Raw genomic sequence first — 14,134 nt, forward strand, 5'->3', positions numbered from 1 at the left:
CAATTCATTTCCTAAGTATATACTATTTGAAAAATACAAAATTGTATTAAAATAAAGTCAAGCTATTAGACAGACGATACACACATAATAGGGGTGATCAGACCTCCTGTTTTAAGTTCCGTAATAAATACATATTCCAACATTTAATGTATTTAGTTATTTATTTAATATATTTTAGTAATCAATTACTTTACGCTTATTATATTACAAACATTTTATGTACACAACAAAGCTCATTTATATATAACAGATGAGTACTACGGTAACTTATCTTGAAATATTTTACACTACTAAGCTATGTACATTGAATATATTTAAAACATAGTCAATATACTGTGCAGCGATAGTAAAATTTGAAACTTACAGTACACTTATCCTTTTAAAATACATCTAATAATGCTTTAAACAAAATATTTGAACTATGAATTATGAATTATTGTCAAGAAAATCAATTTTAAGTGAGTATTGATGTATTTTTTTATCATTAAGTTAAATAATGTAGTATGAATCAAGTTTTATCTTGAACTCTAATATTTTCTTCAACTGTTCCAAAAATAAATATTTTTAAACAGATCGATAGAAAGTTCCCATTAATGGAATCGGTACGAAAAATATTCTTTTAACAAAGAGAAAGCAGAATCAATAATCATTTTTTTGCAAATCTTCTAATCAAACTATCTAAATCATAACATCCTAAGAACATCTTAGCTTACAAAAGTCTTAATCAACTTAAGATTACAAAGTATAACTTTTACCTCCTATAAACCTATCAAAAAATAAAGCGTACGTATTGTAAGACTTTGAGTCTTATACAAAGCTTATTCTGTGCTGGAAGACGCCTAAAGCAAAGTGAAGCCAAGTTTTGTAACACCAAATCCAACTTTGCATCTATAATTTATCTAAGTTTAACACTATCGTTGCATTTACATCATGGTATATCTGAGGGCTTGTTTTCCGCTATCGGTTTGATAAAATTCGACAGTATTTTCGTTATGTTTCACGTATACAACATTGTATAGCTCATATTAGCGATCTCTTTTGACGATGCATTTGTCGTAAAACATAAGTTCTTTTGTGTGAATACGTGTTCCAGTTTTACCAAATATATGCCTTTATTATTTAAATATGTTATCATGTCCGTATATGTTAAATTACGTATATTTTGGTAAACTGTTTTTTCCGTAGTATGTTTGATTTTTAATCCCTACACAATAATGTTTTTTATATTTGAGACACTATTGTGTTGATGGGTCATATTGATATGTCTAAACAAAATTAAAATTGGATCTGGTGTCGTTAGAGTGGCCCAGCTATACATTGTCAAAACAATGATTGACAAAACCAACTGTATCTACATATGCAATAACCATTGGCAATACAGAGTGACACTGTACGTCAATACAGCGACACTGACTCCTACATTTCGTTTGGCGCCCGAACTGGGGCCAACCTCGTTGTGATGCAGTATCCAGGAAGGCGGTCTGCTTGGATGAGACACCAGAGAAGACTCCGTCCTCACCTCGGCTGTGGTTCTAGGTTCCTCCTCTACCTCCTCGTGATGATTGTGGTTCTTCTTGCGAGACCCCTGGTGTTTCTCCTTCACATGGGTCTTATGAGGCTTTTTCCGAGCTGGTTTCACCGGCTCGTAGTAGTTGGGACTGGGCATGACTGTAGTCTTTGGAATGTTTAACTCTGTGAATAGGATTGTATATTACGAGGAATTCATTGTGATTTAAAAAATATAAATCCAATTTGTTTGTAAGGATAAAAAAGTAAGAAGTGTGGTAAGTGCTTCTGGAGATTTATAATAAGCTCAATCAACTAGAATGTAAATATTTACTAGCGAGGTGTATGCTCATCATTCACCAGTTTTCTATTTTACTTGTGGCTTCAGTCCAATAAAATTTCTTTGATTTATGATCAGATCGGTTAGCTGTGTAGCATTTATTCTACACTAATCCTACTGAGTAGTTGGCATGTAGACAGGATTTTTATGCATTATGTTAAAAACACATATATCACTGTCATTATATTTCATAACAAACTTTGTAAGAAGACCAAGTGGAGCAAGATATTAATTGATGATACTTGGTATTGTTTACTATTGTATTAAGTTAATTTTGTAAATATATTAAAGACAAGTAAGAATTTGGGATAAATACCGTTGAGTTAATTAATCCTTAGTAGATTGGAGACCTTACCTTGGAGCCTTATCAGGCCTTCTGATTTCCCCATAGCACTAACTGATGAGCAAACATATCCACCAAAGTCCCTCTTTTCTAATGATCGAATCGTTATGTTCATCAGCAAAGAGTAGTCATTGATCGGATATTCTTCCATGGAATATTTGGCGCTTGGCATTAGCTTCTCACCTATGATGTAAACAAAACGTAAGTTCAGTTCTTAATATAACATAATCAATTGGTGCCATTAACTCTGGATATACTAAAAATTATTTATTCCCACAACTTTACACTTGACAAAATCAAAATAATGGTAAGACAAGTTTAGTGTTGTGTTACATAATGTATCTAACGTACGGGTAAATGAGCCTTGCGGGTAAAGGAAAACAGTAAGTCAATATAGGAATGAATTTTTATCTTTGTACAATAAAATACATTCATTTGTATAACACCTATTCGCTGAAAAGTATGAACCCTCTGTCAATAACGATTTTCTGCAACGAAATATTTAATAATTGGAGTAAAGAATGCATAAGATTGTCTAAAGTTTTCAGTTTATAGATTACTATTTAATTTACCAGTCTCTTTGAACCAGCTGTGCATCGCTTTAGGCGAGGTCTCGACGTAGCACTCAAGGACCACATCACTACCAGCTGGCGCTGCAACCAATTGGTTTGAGACTTTGGTCATAGGTGGAACTGAAATATATTAACATAAGTTAGAGGTCGGAATGCACCACTTAAGTATACATTTATTTCATAAGTAACATGAACAATGTTGGTTTGCATATGATCCAATCTAAAAAGCAGCTTACAACTAACTAAGTACTACATATAAATACATATTTTCCAATAAAATAAAATTTTAAAATTACTGTGCTATAAAGGTTTTTTCCAGCAATACACGTTTACAACGTTTACTATTTCACAAGACAAGTATGCCAAAAACTAGACGTTTGAATGTACTGCAGTCGAATTTGTTAAGGATATAGTATGACATAACCTCAACAAATTGTTTTAACTTTTATTACAAGTTTTAAGGCAATTCCGTGCAAGGGGAATAACATAATGCTTTTTTAAATCTGAACCTTAAATTTAAAATTAAATAACAAAACTTGGCAAACGACCGTTAAGGTGAGCCCTATTTATTATCTATTAACGAATTTCCAATATACGGAATGAGCTATTGCCGTGGGTCTAAAGGTAAAATCTGGACCAGGGGCCGCTTTACTTTTTTGTTTTGATGTCCCCAGAGGCCAAAAATACCATCCATTCAAATTCATATAAATATATCAATATTTATTTATGTATACATATCATCAATGTTACGTCACCAACATAGTTGCCAACCTTGTTCACATATATATTGTTGCGGGCTTAGCAGGTTCTTTACAAATAAAACTTGGCGATTTTATAATACCTATTTATTTACACTAATTATTATATATTTACAGATTTTAGAATTACCTAACACCTAACTAACCCTATCTAAACCTAGCTAAAGCCTATTCTAAATTTACAATGTTTCTACTTACAGCTAGCCTCTACAGAATTTATCAATTCTGTTACAACACCGTCACTACACTGTCACTAGAGACACTACACTGTTACTGTTACTCTTACTGTCACTAAACTGTCACTGCCACTAGTACTAGCACTGGTCACTAACACCGACGGGCACTTGCTGCGACGATTCTCGGAAGGCTCAACTCAACTCAACTGCCGTGTGCCGGAAGACGGTCCCTTATATAACCTTGCCGTAGAACATTCCAGAGTGGAGAGTTCGAATATCCGTTGTTTACAAACCGGCGTAGAAGTGTAGAAGGTTCTGGAGCCTCTATTGAGATAGTCCGTTGACATAGGTCTATTGTCTATCAGTGGTGCGTTCTGAGAAACCCGTGTAAACAAACAACCCTTTTGTGACGGCGCCTGGCTATTGTTGCGCGGGGCTCCTGACTTGTAACAATATATATATATATGTGACTATTAGCACGATAACCCAAGCAAAAATCCTCAGATTCTGATTACATTTGGCACAAACGTGTAATCCTACGTTTATTTTAACGTATTCGCGAACCAGCATGATCGGACTATGGGAAATCTTAAAAACATAAAATAAACGTTTAATTCATTTCCAAACAATTTTTTAGAGCTTGTGATAACAAATAATGTGGTCTATTAAATTGGTTTTGCACAGTCTTTGATTACGGATAAAATAAAAATAAATTAAATTTAAAATTCACTATGTTATTTTTAAGGAGAAGAAGTAAACTCTTATAGTTTGCTTGTTTATGTATATATTTTTTTAACACGGCAAATGTATTCGTTTTCTACTAGGCTATTAATATTTTAGTAAAAAACACAACTACCTTCCCCGTAGCAGCGAACCTTGTTTTTAGCTTAGTGACCTAATGTTTAGCTTAATCTGCAGGTTTGCTGTGGCAGGGGTATTTATTATTAGATACCATGGAAAAAGCTAACAGAATGACAAGAATGACTGTACTCACAGAGAACTTGGACTATAAACCGTTTGCTGACGGAAGGAGGCACTCCGTTGCTGGCGATACACAGGTAAGCTCCCATATCAGCCCGATGTACATTGGTTAATAACAACTCTTCCCCGTCAAACTGCCTGACAACTGCAACAACGTATTGAAGATGGCAATATGTTTTATTACTCGATATAACTTACCATTTCATCTAAAGAAGATATAAGGTCCAGCTGATATATATACACGTGTAAAATTGTATGGTTTTTACTACAGGAGGTCCATGATGAGGTTTACTGATAAGGAGAAAGTCATTCAAGTCTGAGAGTCATATTGTTTTATGAATAGGTTAACATAGATTTCAAGGTGAGTTCTAAACAAGTTGCAGTACTAATATAAATATTTAACTGATGATTGTCTAGAATCAAACCGAAGCATCTAGGACAGAGGTTCATAGCTATAATAACTAGACTATACTTACTTAGTGTCCCTATACATACTTTTTACTTTACTTAACATTTTACTAAATTTAACAACTAAATATATCTTGTAAAACCCCAATCAGATTTCAAACATTATTGTTTTACTGTTTCAGCCCCTGCTTCACTTCTTTTAACACTGATTACAGTTTTAAACTTCTAAAAGACATTTTGTTTAAAGAGTTAGTGTTGTAAAACATTGCATCGTCTACTTATTTGACAAATGTATAAATTGCAAACAACAACACAAAAATATGCTAAAATTTTATTTAAGGGAATGCAAAGATTTTTTGTTGTTTATGTATTAGCAGTTGAACAAGTTAATAACTTAAAATCACTGAAAATGATTTGATTTCTTTGTGCAGCTAGTTTCTATTTCATTTAAATATGAGTACCGTAATTAATGGTCAATTAGAATTAATCAAAGATATTTGTAACTGTTTATAAATATACCTAATTAAAATATATCAATGTAAATAGGAACTGTATATTTTATTGTTAAGCATTATAAATTATAAAACACAATATCTTTAAATTTTTATTTGTCAGGTAGTTGTTGGAAGTGTCCCTGTGGCCCTAACTTTACCTTGAAAAATAAAGAATTCATCATAGAATTTTTCATTAGTTTAACGTTCTTAAATATATATTTATACACCTTTATAACGTTAACAATTTGGTTCATATCTACAGTAAATTACGTTATAGTTTGACAAATAATATGAAAAATGTGCTCTAGTCCAGATGAGTCGTGACATGAATTATCTGATTAATTCATTTTCACTTATTTATCAGTTGATGGTTGGACTTTGCATCAATTAATAATCAATAACTTCTACTAAAACCTGACTGCATCTAGTTAACATACTGGTTTGGAACGTAGTTAACTTACCTCTTTAATTAAGTGTTCTATTTTTCCTGAATAAATTACAGAATGTCTTTGTGTCCAGGAATAAATGAGTTGAGTTTACTGACTATGCACATACACCCTCCTCTTTCCTCTCCCACCCTACCTTGCTTCTCCCTGGTACTGTCCGCCCGCAGCACGATGGGTTGGGAGTCTTCCCTCCTCCACAGCACAGTTGGGTCCGGAACTCCAGTAGCTTTACACTTGACCTTGACTGATCCTCCTTCTACCGCTACATAGTCGTCTGGGCCGTCCTCGTTGAGAATATCAGGAGGAATCACGACCTCCAGGTACCCCATCTTAGAACAGATTGATGTAGTTAGGTTGTGTGTGTGTGTTTTTTTTTTTTTTTTTTTTTTTGAGAGAGGTGGGGAAATTCATTTATGCACACAGGTGACGTTAGTCTGTAGTCTGGGACTCCAAAGGGCTTAAGGCTCAGAAACTACCCACTAGAAACCTCCTCTACTATTCGGACACTAGCCTGGGAACACTTGTCACACTTCAACAGAACTAGTCCCAGTTTGCGACCAGCAGTCCCAGTTGATCTCATCCTCCATCAAGGTCTGACAAATCGATTCAACCGACAGCACCCCAAGATGTTGATTGGCCTCCCGGCGGAGCATATCCCATCATGGACAGTTTCATTGAGTTGGGGTCACGTCGTGGTAATTTATAATGTTCGATACTTTTTGTTTATTCAGTATTCATTATTAATTTTTCCTTTTTGTATGATAGAGAGGAACTGAAAAAGTAGAATGTGGTGAAATTATAGGAATTATGGAGGAGGTAAAGAGGCTAAGGAAGAAAAGGAGGGGTATATGGAGCAAAGGGCCTCATTTACTTAACCATAAATCTTTCTTTTCTATCCATAAAAAGTAGTGCACTTTTAATGAAAAATAAGTGCATTATCAATATGGTTTTATAAATAAATTCTGAATTCTTTTATTCTCCACCTCCCCCTCCTGTTCAACCATCTTACAACACAAACTGATAAAATAAATTATGAACTGTGGATTCTCTAACGCAACACGACACAAATTATAAAAATAATAATAATCTAGTTATTAAGGTCTGATTATTGACTTGAATCTATTAAACTATTACAAATGTTGAAGCTTTCAATTACTAACAAGTTGTTGAAACGATAAGTAGGCTTTAACGTTACAAATAAAGTATATGTGTCCAACGGAGTGCATCTATTTCAGTTGTTTGTCAGTTGTATTATAAATCTTTCAGGATACATATTAATAAAAAATAATATAAAACAATTCAATCCTAATGAAAATACTTTATGAAAGTACAATCTTGCAAGTTAATCACTAGCTTAAGTATATTTTTAAGGTTGATGGCATTTAATAATTTTTCTGTGATTCGTTGCAATGAATCAAGTGAGATCAAATAAACATTCCACCCTTAAACATTACCACCATGAATTGAATTTGCTCCGGCATATGCTAATAACACGATGCCACCTGAAAAAAATTATTCTACTGAATTATGATATAATAACAAAAATAAAGCAATCAATTGTAAATAGTTTCCACTAGAAAAATGTTCAAGGATGTAGTTATTAAGCATTTTTTAATGAAGCTCTAGCTCAAAGCCATAACTTTATGGGACCCCATAAAGCCAATAACGCATTCATGACGCGGCAGCACTCTCTGGCGTCACTTGTCATGTGTTAGGCTGCCTCAGCACCATATATAACCTGGTTCTCAGCGATATTCAGCGTGCCGTCCCTATCTCACATATACTCGACTCAGCAGATGTGTGGAGCCATCAGTTACGCTCAAAAGTACCTGATGATCGTGTGTGTGAGATAAATCTAAAATGATTCCAGATATTACCAGTGAGTTATATTGTTGGTGATTGAAAGGTTTGAGTGATGGTGAGTGTTAAGTTTAAGATATCAATGTTATGAGTAAAATACTACCAGTCTTTCTGTTAGCATATTTAGAATAACAATTAGACGGAATGATAAAAAAAAGACTAATAAATTATCACATTGGAAATGTTGGATTAAATATATGGGTTCTTCTTAAGTTAACAGTTACGATAAGGTTCTATGAAATATGGAAAAAAATGATCACTACTCACAACAGATATTTTTATTGTTTTACAAAGTTCAGTGGGCTAATTTCAAACCTCTCATATTAAATTGTCTGACATAGAATGTTTTGGGTTACAGAATTTGTTCGCTTTAGAACTACCAAAGCACTTTAAATGATGCCAAGCCATCAAAACCACTCGTTTTACTTATGTAGTACAAGTAAGTATTACAAATATTGAAATTATCAACAAAAATCACAAATTTGTCATAGGACTTATAACTGATTAACAGTGTCTACATCAATAACATTAAACGTATTGTTTAAGGGTAATGATCCACTGTCTGGTCTAAATCATACTCAACTTAAACCTTATTTAGTGAAAAGGTCAATTAGTTGCAAAATCAATCTCGCTCTAGATTGAACCAGCGAACCTTAGGATTTGTTGGAGGCCAACTGAATGTATGGCTCATCTGACTCCTCATAGGGTCCATGTTGATCTGACACATGTAAGTTCCATCTGAATGTATGACTCACCTGGCTCCTCATGGGGTCCATGTTGATCTGACACATGTAAGTTCCATCTGAATGTATGACTCACCTGGCTCCTCATGGGGTCCATGTTGATCTGACACATGTAAGTTCCATCTGAATGTATGACTCACCTGGCTCCTCATAGGGTCCGTGTTGATCTGACACATGTAAGTTCCATCTGAATGTATGACTCACCTGGCTCCTCATGGGGTCCATGTTGATCTGACACATGTAAGTTCCATCTGAATGTATGACTCACCTGGCTCCTCATAGGGTCCATGTTGATCTGACACATGTAAGTTCCATCTGATTGTATGACTCACCTGACTCCTCATAGGGTCCGTGTTGATCTGAAACATGTAAGTTCCATCTGAATGTATGACTCACCTGACTCCTCATAGGGTCCGTGTTGATCTGACACATGTAAGTTCCATCTGAATGTATGACTCACCTGACTCCTCATAGGGTCCGTGTTGATCTGACACATGTAAGTTCCATCTGAATGTATGACTCACCTGGCTCCTCATGGGGTCCATGTTGATCTGACACATGTAAGTTCCATCTGATTGTATGACTCACCTGGCTCCTCATAGGGTCCATGTTGATCTGACACATGTAAGATCCATCTGAATGTATGACTCACCTGACTCCTCATAGGGTCCGTGTTGATCTGACACATGTAAGTTCCATCTGAATGTATGACTCACCTGGCTCCTCATGGGGTCCATGTTGATCTGACACATGTAAGTTCCATCTGATTGTATGACTCACCTGACTCCTCATGGGGTCCGTGTTGATCTGACACATGTAAGTTCCATCTGATTGTATGACTCACCTGACTCCTCATGGGGTCCGTGTTGATCTGACACATGTAAGTTCCATCTGATTGTATGACTCACCTGGCTCCTCATGGGGTCCATGTTGATCTGACACATGTAAGTTCCATCTGATTGTATGACTCACCTGACTCCTCATAGGGTCCGTGTTGATCTGACACATGTAAGATCCATCTGATTGTATGACTCACCTGACTCCTCATAGGGTCCGTGTTGATCTGACACATGTAAGTTCCATCTGAATGTATGACTTACCTGGCTCCTCATGGGGTCCATGTTGATCTGACACATGTAAGTTCCATCTGATTGTATGACTCACCTGACTCCTCATGGGGTCCGTGTTGATCTGACACATGTAAGTTCCATCTGATTGTATGACTCACCTGACTCCTCATGGGGTCCGTGTTGATCTGACACATGTAAGTTCCATCTGATTGTATGACTCACCTGACTCCTCGTAGGGTCCGTGTTGATCTGACACATGTAAGTTCCATCTGAATGTATGACTCACCTGGCTCCTCATGGGGTCCATGTTGATCTGACACATGTAAGTTCCATCTGAATGTATGACTCACCTGGCTCCTCATAGGGTCCGTGTTGATCTGACACATGTAAGTTCCATCTGATTGTATGACTCACCTGACTCCTCATGGGGTCCGTGTTGATCTGACACATGTAAGTTCCATCTGATTGTATGACTCACCTGACTCCTCATGGGGTCCGTGTTGATCTGACACATGTAAGTTCCATCTGATTGTATGACTCACCTGGCTCCTCATGGGGTCCGTGTTGATCTGACACATGGAAGTTCCATCTGATTGTATGACTCACCTGACTCCTCATGGGGTCCGTGTTGATCTGACACATGTAAGTTCCATCTGATTGTATGACTCACCTGGCTCCTCATGGGGTCCGTGTTGATCTGACACATGGAAGTTCCATCTGATTGTATGACTCACCTGACTCCTCATGGGGTCCGTGTTGATCTGACACATGTAAGTTCCAGAGTCGTTCTTCTGCACGTTGTTCACTGTCAGTTTCCACGTGTTATGACCATTATGAGTCACAGACAGCCTCGTGTTATGAGCCACCAGATGAGTGTGGATAGCGAGGATAGCCTTCGAGTCTGACTTTATCCATGCAACCTAAAACATTAAAAGTTGATAATTTTTCCTATTGTAACAAAGCTAATACAGCTTACTTTTTACAAGCTCTAACCACTATTTTCCTGGGTTTAGTTTTTCTGTTTGGTTTTATCCAATTGGCTTTGTTAGTTTAGGTTATAGCTACATTATTAACTGTTGTAAAAAAAACAATTAAAACCAATTAAGTACATGAGAGAGATAGTATAAATTCCTTGTATTTTGGAAAATAACGTGTAAACAAATTATGAATATAAGTCACCCACTCTACTGAATACATAGGTACGTAGGTAAGTACAAAAAAATCTACATTATATTAAGAAAATGTGGAAATTCACGCTAAGAAAGTACTTACGCTAAGTAATTACTTATAACATAAAACAACTCATATGACCAATAAAATAATCAAATCATGTATGTGATAACTAGAAGCTAACCTATATTGTACTATAATGCACATGTCTCATCAACAATTGAATTTAAGCCATATGATCCAACGCTGGAGTGTTATGTATTCCTGTCAAGTTCCTTCGAATCTAAACTCAATTGAGGGTTATTCAATCGTAAAGAAAATAAACATTCTCTTTATATTCAGCTGTTGGTTCACATGGAGCTTATATGTCCCATATTCTTGATACATACGTGTTTATATAGAGATAAAAATTCTGTAAAATTTTATTTGGGTCAGTTTTGTTCATAATTGAATCCTGTAATCAAAGATTCTTTAACTTTTTGCACTACCAATTTTCATTTGTCAACTGTAATGTTTATAGTTTAACCATTACATAATAATAAGTGTACTCGATGACTAATCTCAATTAGTTTTGTTATGTTTGGATGATTATAAATTATACCTTTTTATAGGTTCCGTGAGAACAGTATTATTGATTTTTACCTCTATTTTTTCTATTTACATTTCAAATACACAAACGTGAAGTTTTAAAATTTGCAAAAGGCCACTTGGCATGGATCTGGTTTTCAGTTGGGGCTTTGTGTGTTTTCAAGAAATACTCTTTGAGTAGCTCTTTTTTGGAAGACATTTTACTAATGTAGAAAAAGACAACGAAATAATTGTTGTTCTATGTTATATCCTGTATGAAATCTAGAATGTATTTAGAATCTTTAAAAAATTTATTTCTTCAGAAATAAATTCCATTATTTATTAGAATAGACTAACTTGCGACTAAAAATGTTTATTAAAACGTTGAAACTAAGAACAATGGTTATCTAAATAGGTAGTCTGCATTTTCTCCAATATAGAGAATGACTTTTAAATAATTATGTTTGAAAAAATGCTGTTGCTGTTTGAAATTTTAAACAAAGATAAACTCAGTTAGTCAACGGAGTTATTCAATTTTTATAGCTTTATGAGTTCTTTTATTGCCAGTATCTAAAAATAGAGGGAAAATTTTTAAAAGAAAGAAAGTCAGTAGAATTAGTTTTGAAGAAACAATTGGTGAAATAAACCGAATCAAAGACCTTTGAAGGAAATATAGAGGCCTTTGTCGTAGTAACTAAATAATCTTTCACAGCAGAGTTTCTTTAACCAATTGGCAAGCATAACTATTTTTTAATAATATTTGTCACTAACTATTTTAATTCCATAAGAGCTTTTCACTTTTTATTATTTTACCATATACAGTCTTTTTGCACCTTTCAACATAGGTAAGTCGAAGGGTGAATATTTAGTAGCCATCGCTAACTACTACTGTATTTAGTTGCAATCAAACAACTAAAATAGTCCACTATGTTATTGAAGATAATAAACTGACTCTGAGACAACTAACTATTGGGAATGAATTGGGAAAACTACTTGTATACACAATCGGTTTTGCAAAAGTGGCTAAGATTCAGATAGGTTTTTACAGCTTGAATATGTCTATAGAGAATGACTGAAGAATTTATATAATATGTGTATAAACTTTCTATACAGGGTTGGTTATAAACGCAACCCAAACTAAAAGTGCCCATAGACAACAACTACTTAATGACAAAACTAGCTCATACTTTGGTATCCATTTTCTTTACTTCATTGTCAATAGGATGATAGGCATTGATGCACTGTTCCCTACACGGTTTGGAAGACTCAACGTGGTGTTTTCGCAACCTCAAAGAATATGCATTGTATATAAGCTTTAGGTTTGCTTAAAATTTGTACAAGTCTAGAAATAATTGAATAAGTAATCCCAACTAGAATCACACCTTGAAACTTAATTACGACTCTTTCGGGGAAAAAACTAATTTTTTACTTTTAATGTATTTATCTACAATACCTACCATTTGATCTTGCAAAAACACCAAATTTGCTCTTGTCCACAACAAAGTCCCAATAATACTTTACCTTAGGCTCTAGAATGTTTGTAGACATTTATAACTTGTACTTAAAACATAATGTTTATAAGAGACTATATTTTTCTATTCTATTTTCTGTTCAACTGACCTTGTAAGCTCCCAGATGATTGACCACACAAGTGAATGTGACCTCTCGACCTTGTGTGACTGTCAGGTTTTCAAGAGGCGCGAGGAACTCGGGCTCCACCTCTTTGGGGGGCATCTGACCTGCAACATGACGAGAATACGTTAATTGTCTATATTCAGAGTATAGATCGTGTTAATTAGAATGACGTTTGGGAGTGACAAACAAAATACTCTAAACAACACCTTAAGGCACTAGTGGAATTAAATTAATTCTGACGATGGTTGGAGAAGGGTTCCTGAACTCATACCCATCCCACTTACTAATTTACTCGATACATGTATTCAATCATTAAATATGATATAGTCATAAGAATCAAAAGAGTATTCATAATTAATCATAAATACAACAGAACAACGTTGGTTTAGTGAATTTAAATATGGTTTGGAAGAACAAATTTATTTTTGTTGCTTTTTCTCCATTCATTTATATAGTTAGTTTCTATAGTTAATTCCTCTGACTTGACCAGCCTCTTGTTGTTGTTGTTTTTGTCTTTATTTGGTACTTGTCATTATTGATTGGCAGGCAACTTTTTTGTTGTGTTCATGCTGTCTGAATATATAATCTGCTGTATGTTGTTGGTCAATAAGTAAATAAAATAAATAAGTGAGCAACACACGAATAAAAATATTTGAACCTTTAAAAATGTGTATATACTTCTAAAATTGATGAATTATTTAGATACATTGTTATAATAGTATGTTTGATTTCATCTTTGTATATAGCTCAGAATCTCCAGAGATCAATGTGAAAAACATAATTTCAACTTAAATTTCGCCATTTAATGGTGAAAAATTAAAATTCCTCTGATAAGTGACAACAAAATATGGAATGAACCATTACCAAAGTATTTCTCGAAACAACACTAGCTCATCATCTTTAATTGCATTCAAACAAAGGAAACCCCTTTAAGTACTCAAGTGAAAATGTATACAAAATTTATAAGAATATTATAGCTCAATTTCGAACAGTCGTCGAATGTTATGACTGTTTCAGATTTAAAATAACTCCTGTTAAATACCGGTGCTTGACAATCGTTCGATT

General features: G+C 34.6%; 1 protein-coding gene across 1 annotated transcript in view; it reads right to left on the bottom strand.

The window, feature by feature from the left end:
* Window positions 1–698: 698 nt before the first annotated feature.
* LOC128996780 (lachesin-like) overlaps window positions 699–14,134 on the bottom strand; it is a 58,761-nt gene continuing 45,325 nt past the window's right edge. The window contains exons 4-10 of the mRNA XM_054422243.1: window positions 13,055–13,173; window positions 10,432–10,617; window positions 6,161–6,353; window positions 4,690–4,821; window positions 2,762–2,881; window positions 2,202–2,372; window positions 699–1,692 (exon numbers count right to left, since the gene is read on the bottom strand). Of these exons, the coding sequence (XP_054278218.1) occupies window positions 1,352–1,692; window positions 2,202–2,372; window positions 2,762–2,881; window positions 4,690–4,821; window positions 6,161–6,353; window positions 10,432–10,617; window positions 13,055–13,173 (1,262 nt within the window). The 3' untranslated portion in view covers window positions 699–1,351. The remainder of the gene's footprint in view (window positions 1,693–2,201; window positions 2,373–2,761; window positions 2,882–4,689; window positions 4,822–6,160; window positions 6,354–10,431; window positions 10,618–13,054; window positions 13,174–14,134) is intronic.

The sequence above is a fragment of the Macrosteles quadrilineatus genome, unplaced genomic scaffold (assembly GCF_028750875.1).
Source record: "Macrosteles quadrilineatus isolate MER2022 unplaced genomic scaffold, UCM_ALF_1.0 Scaffold_6__1_contigs__length_79288215, whole genome shotgun sequence".
NCBI lineage: Eukaryota > Metazoa > Arthropoda > Insecta > Hemiptera > Cicadellidae > Macrosteles > Macrosteles quadrilineatus.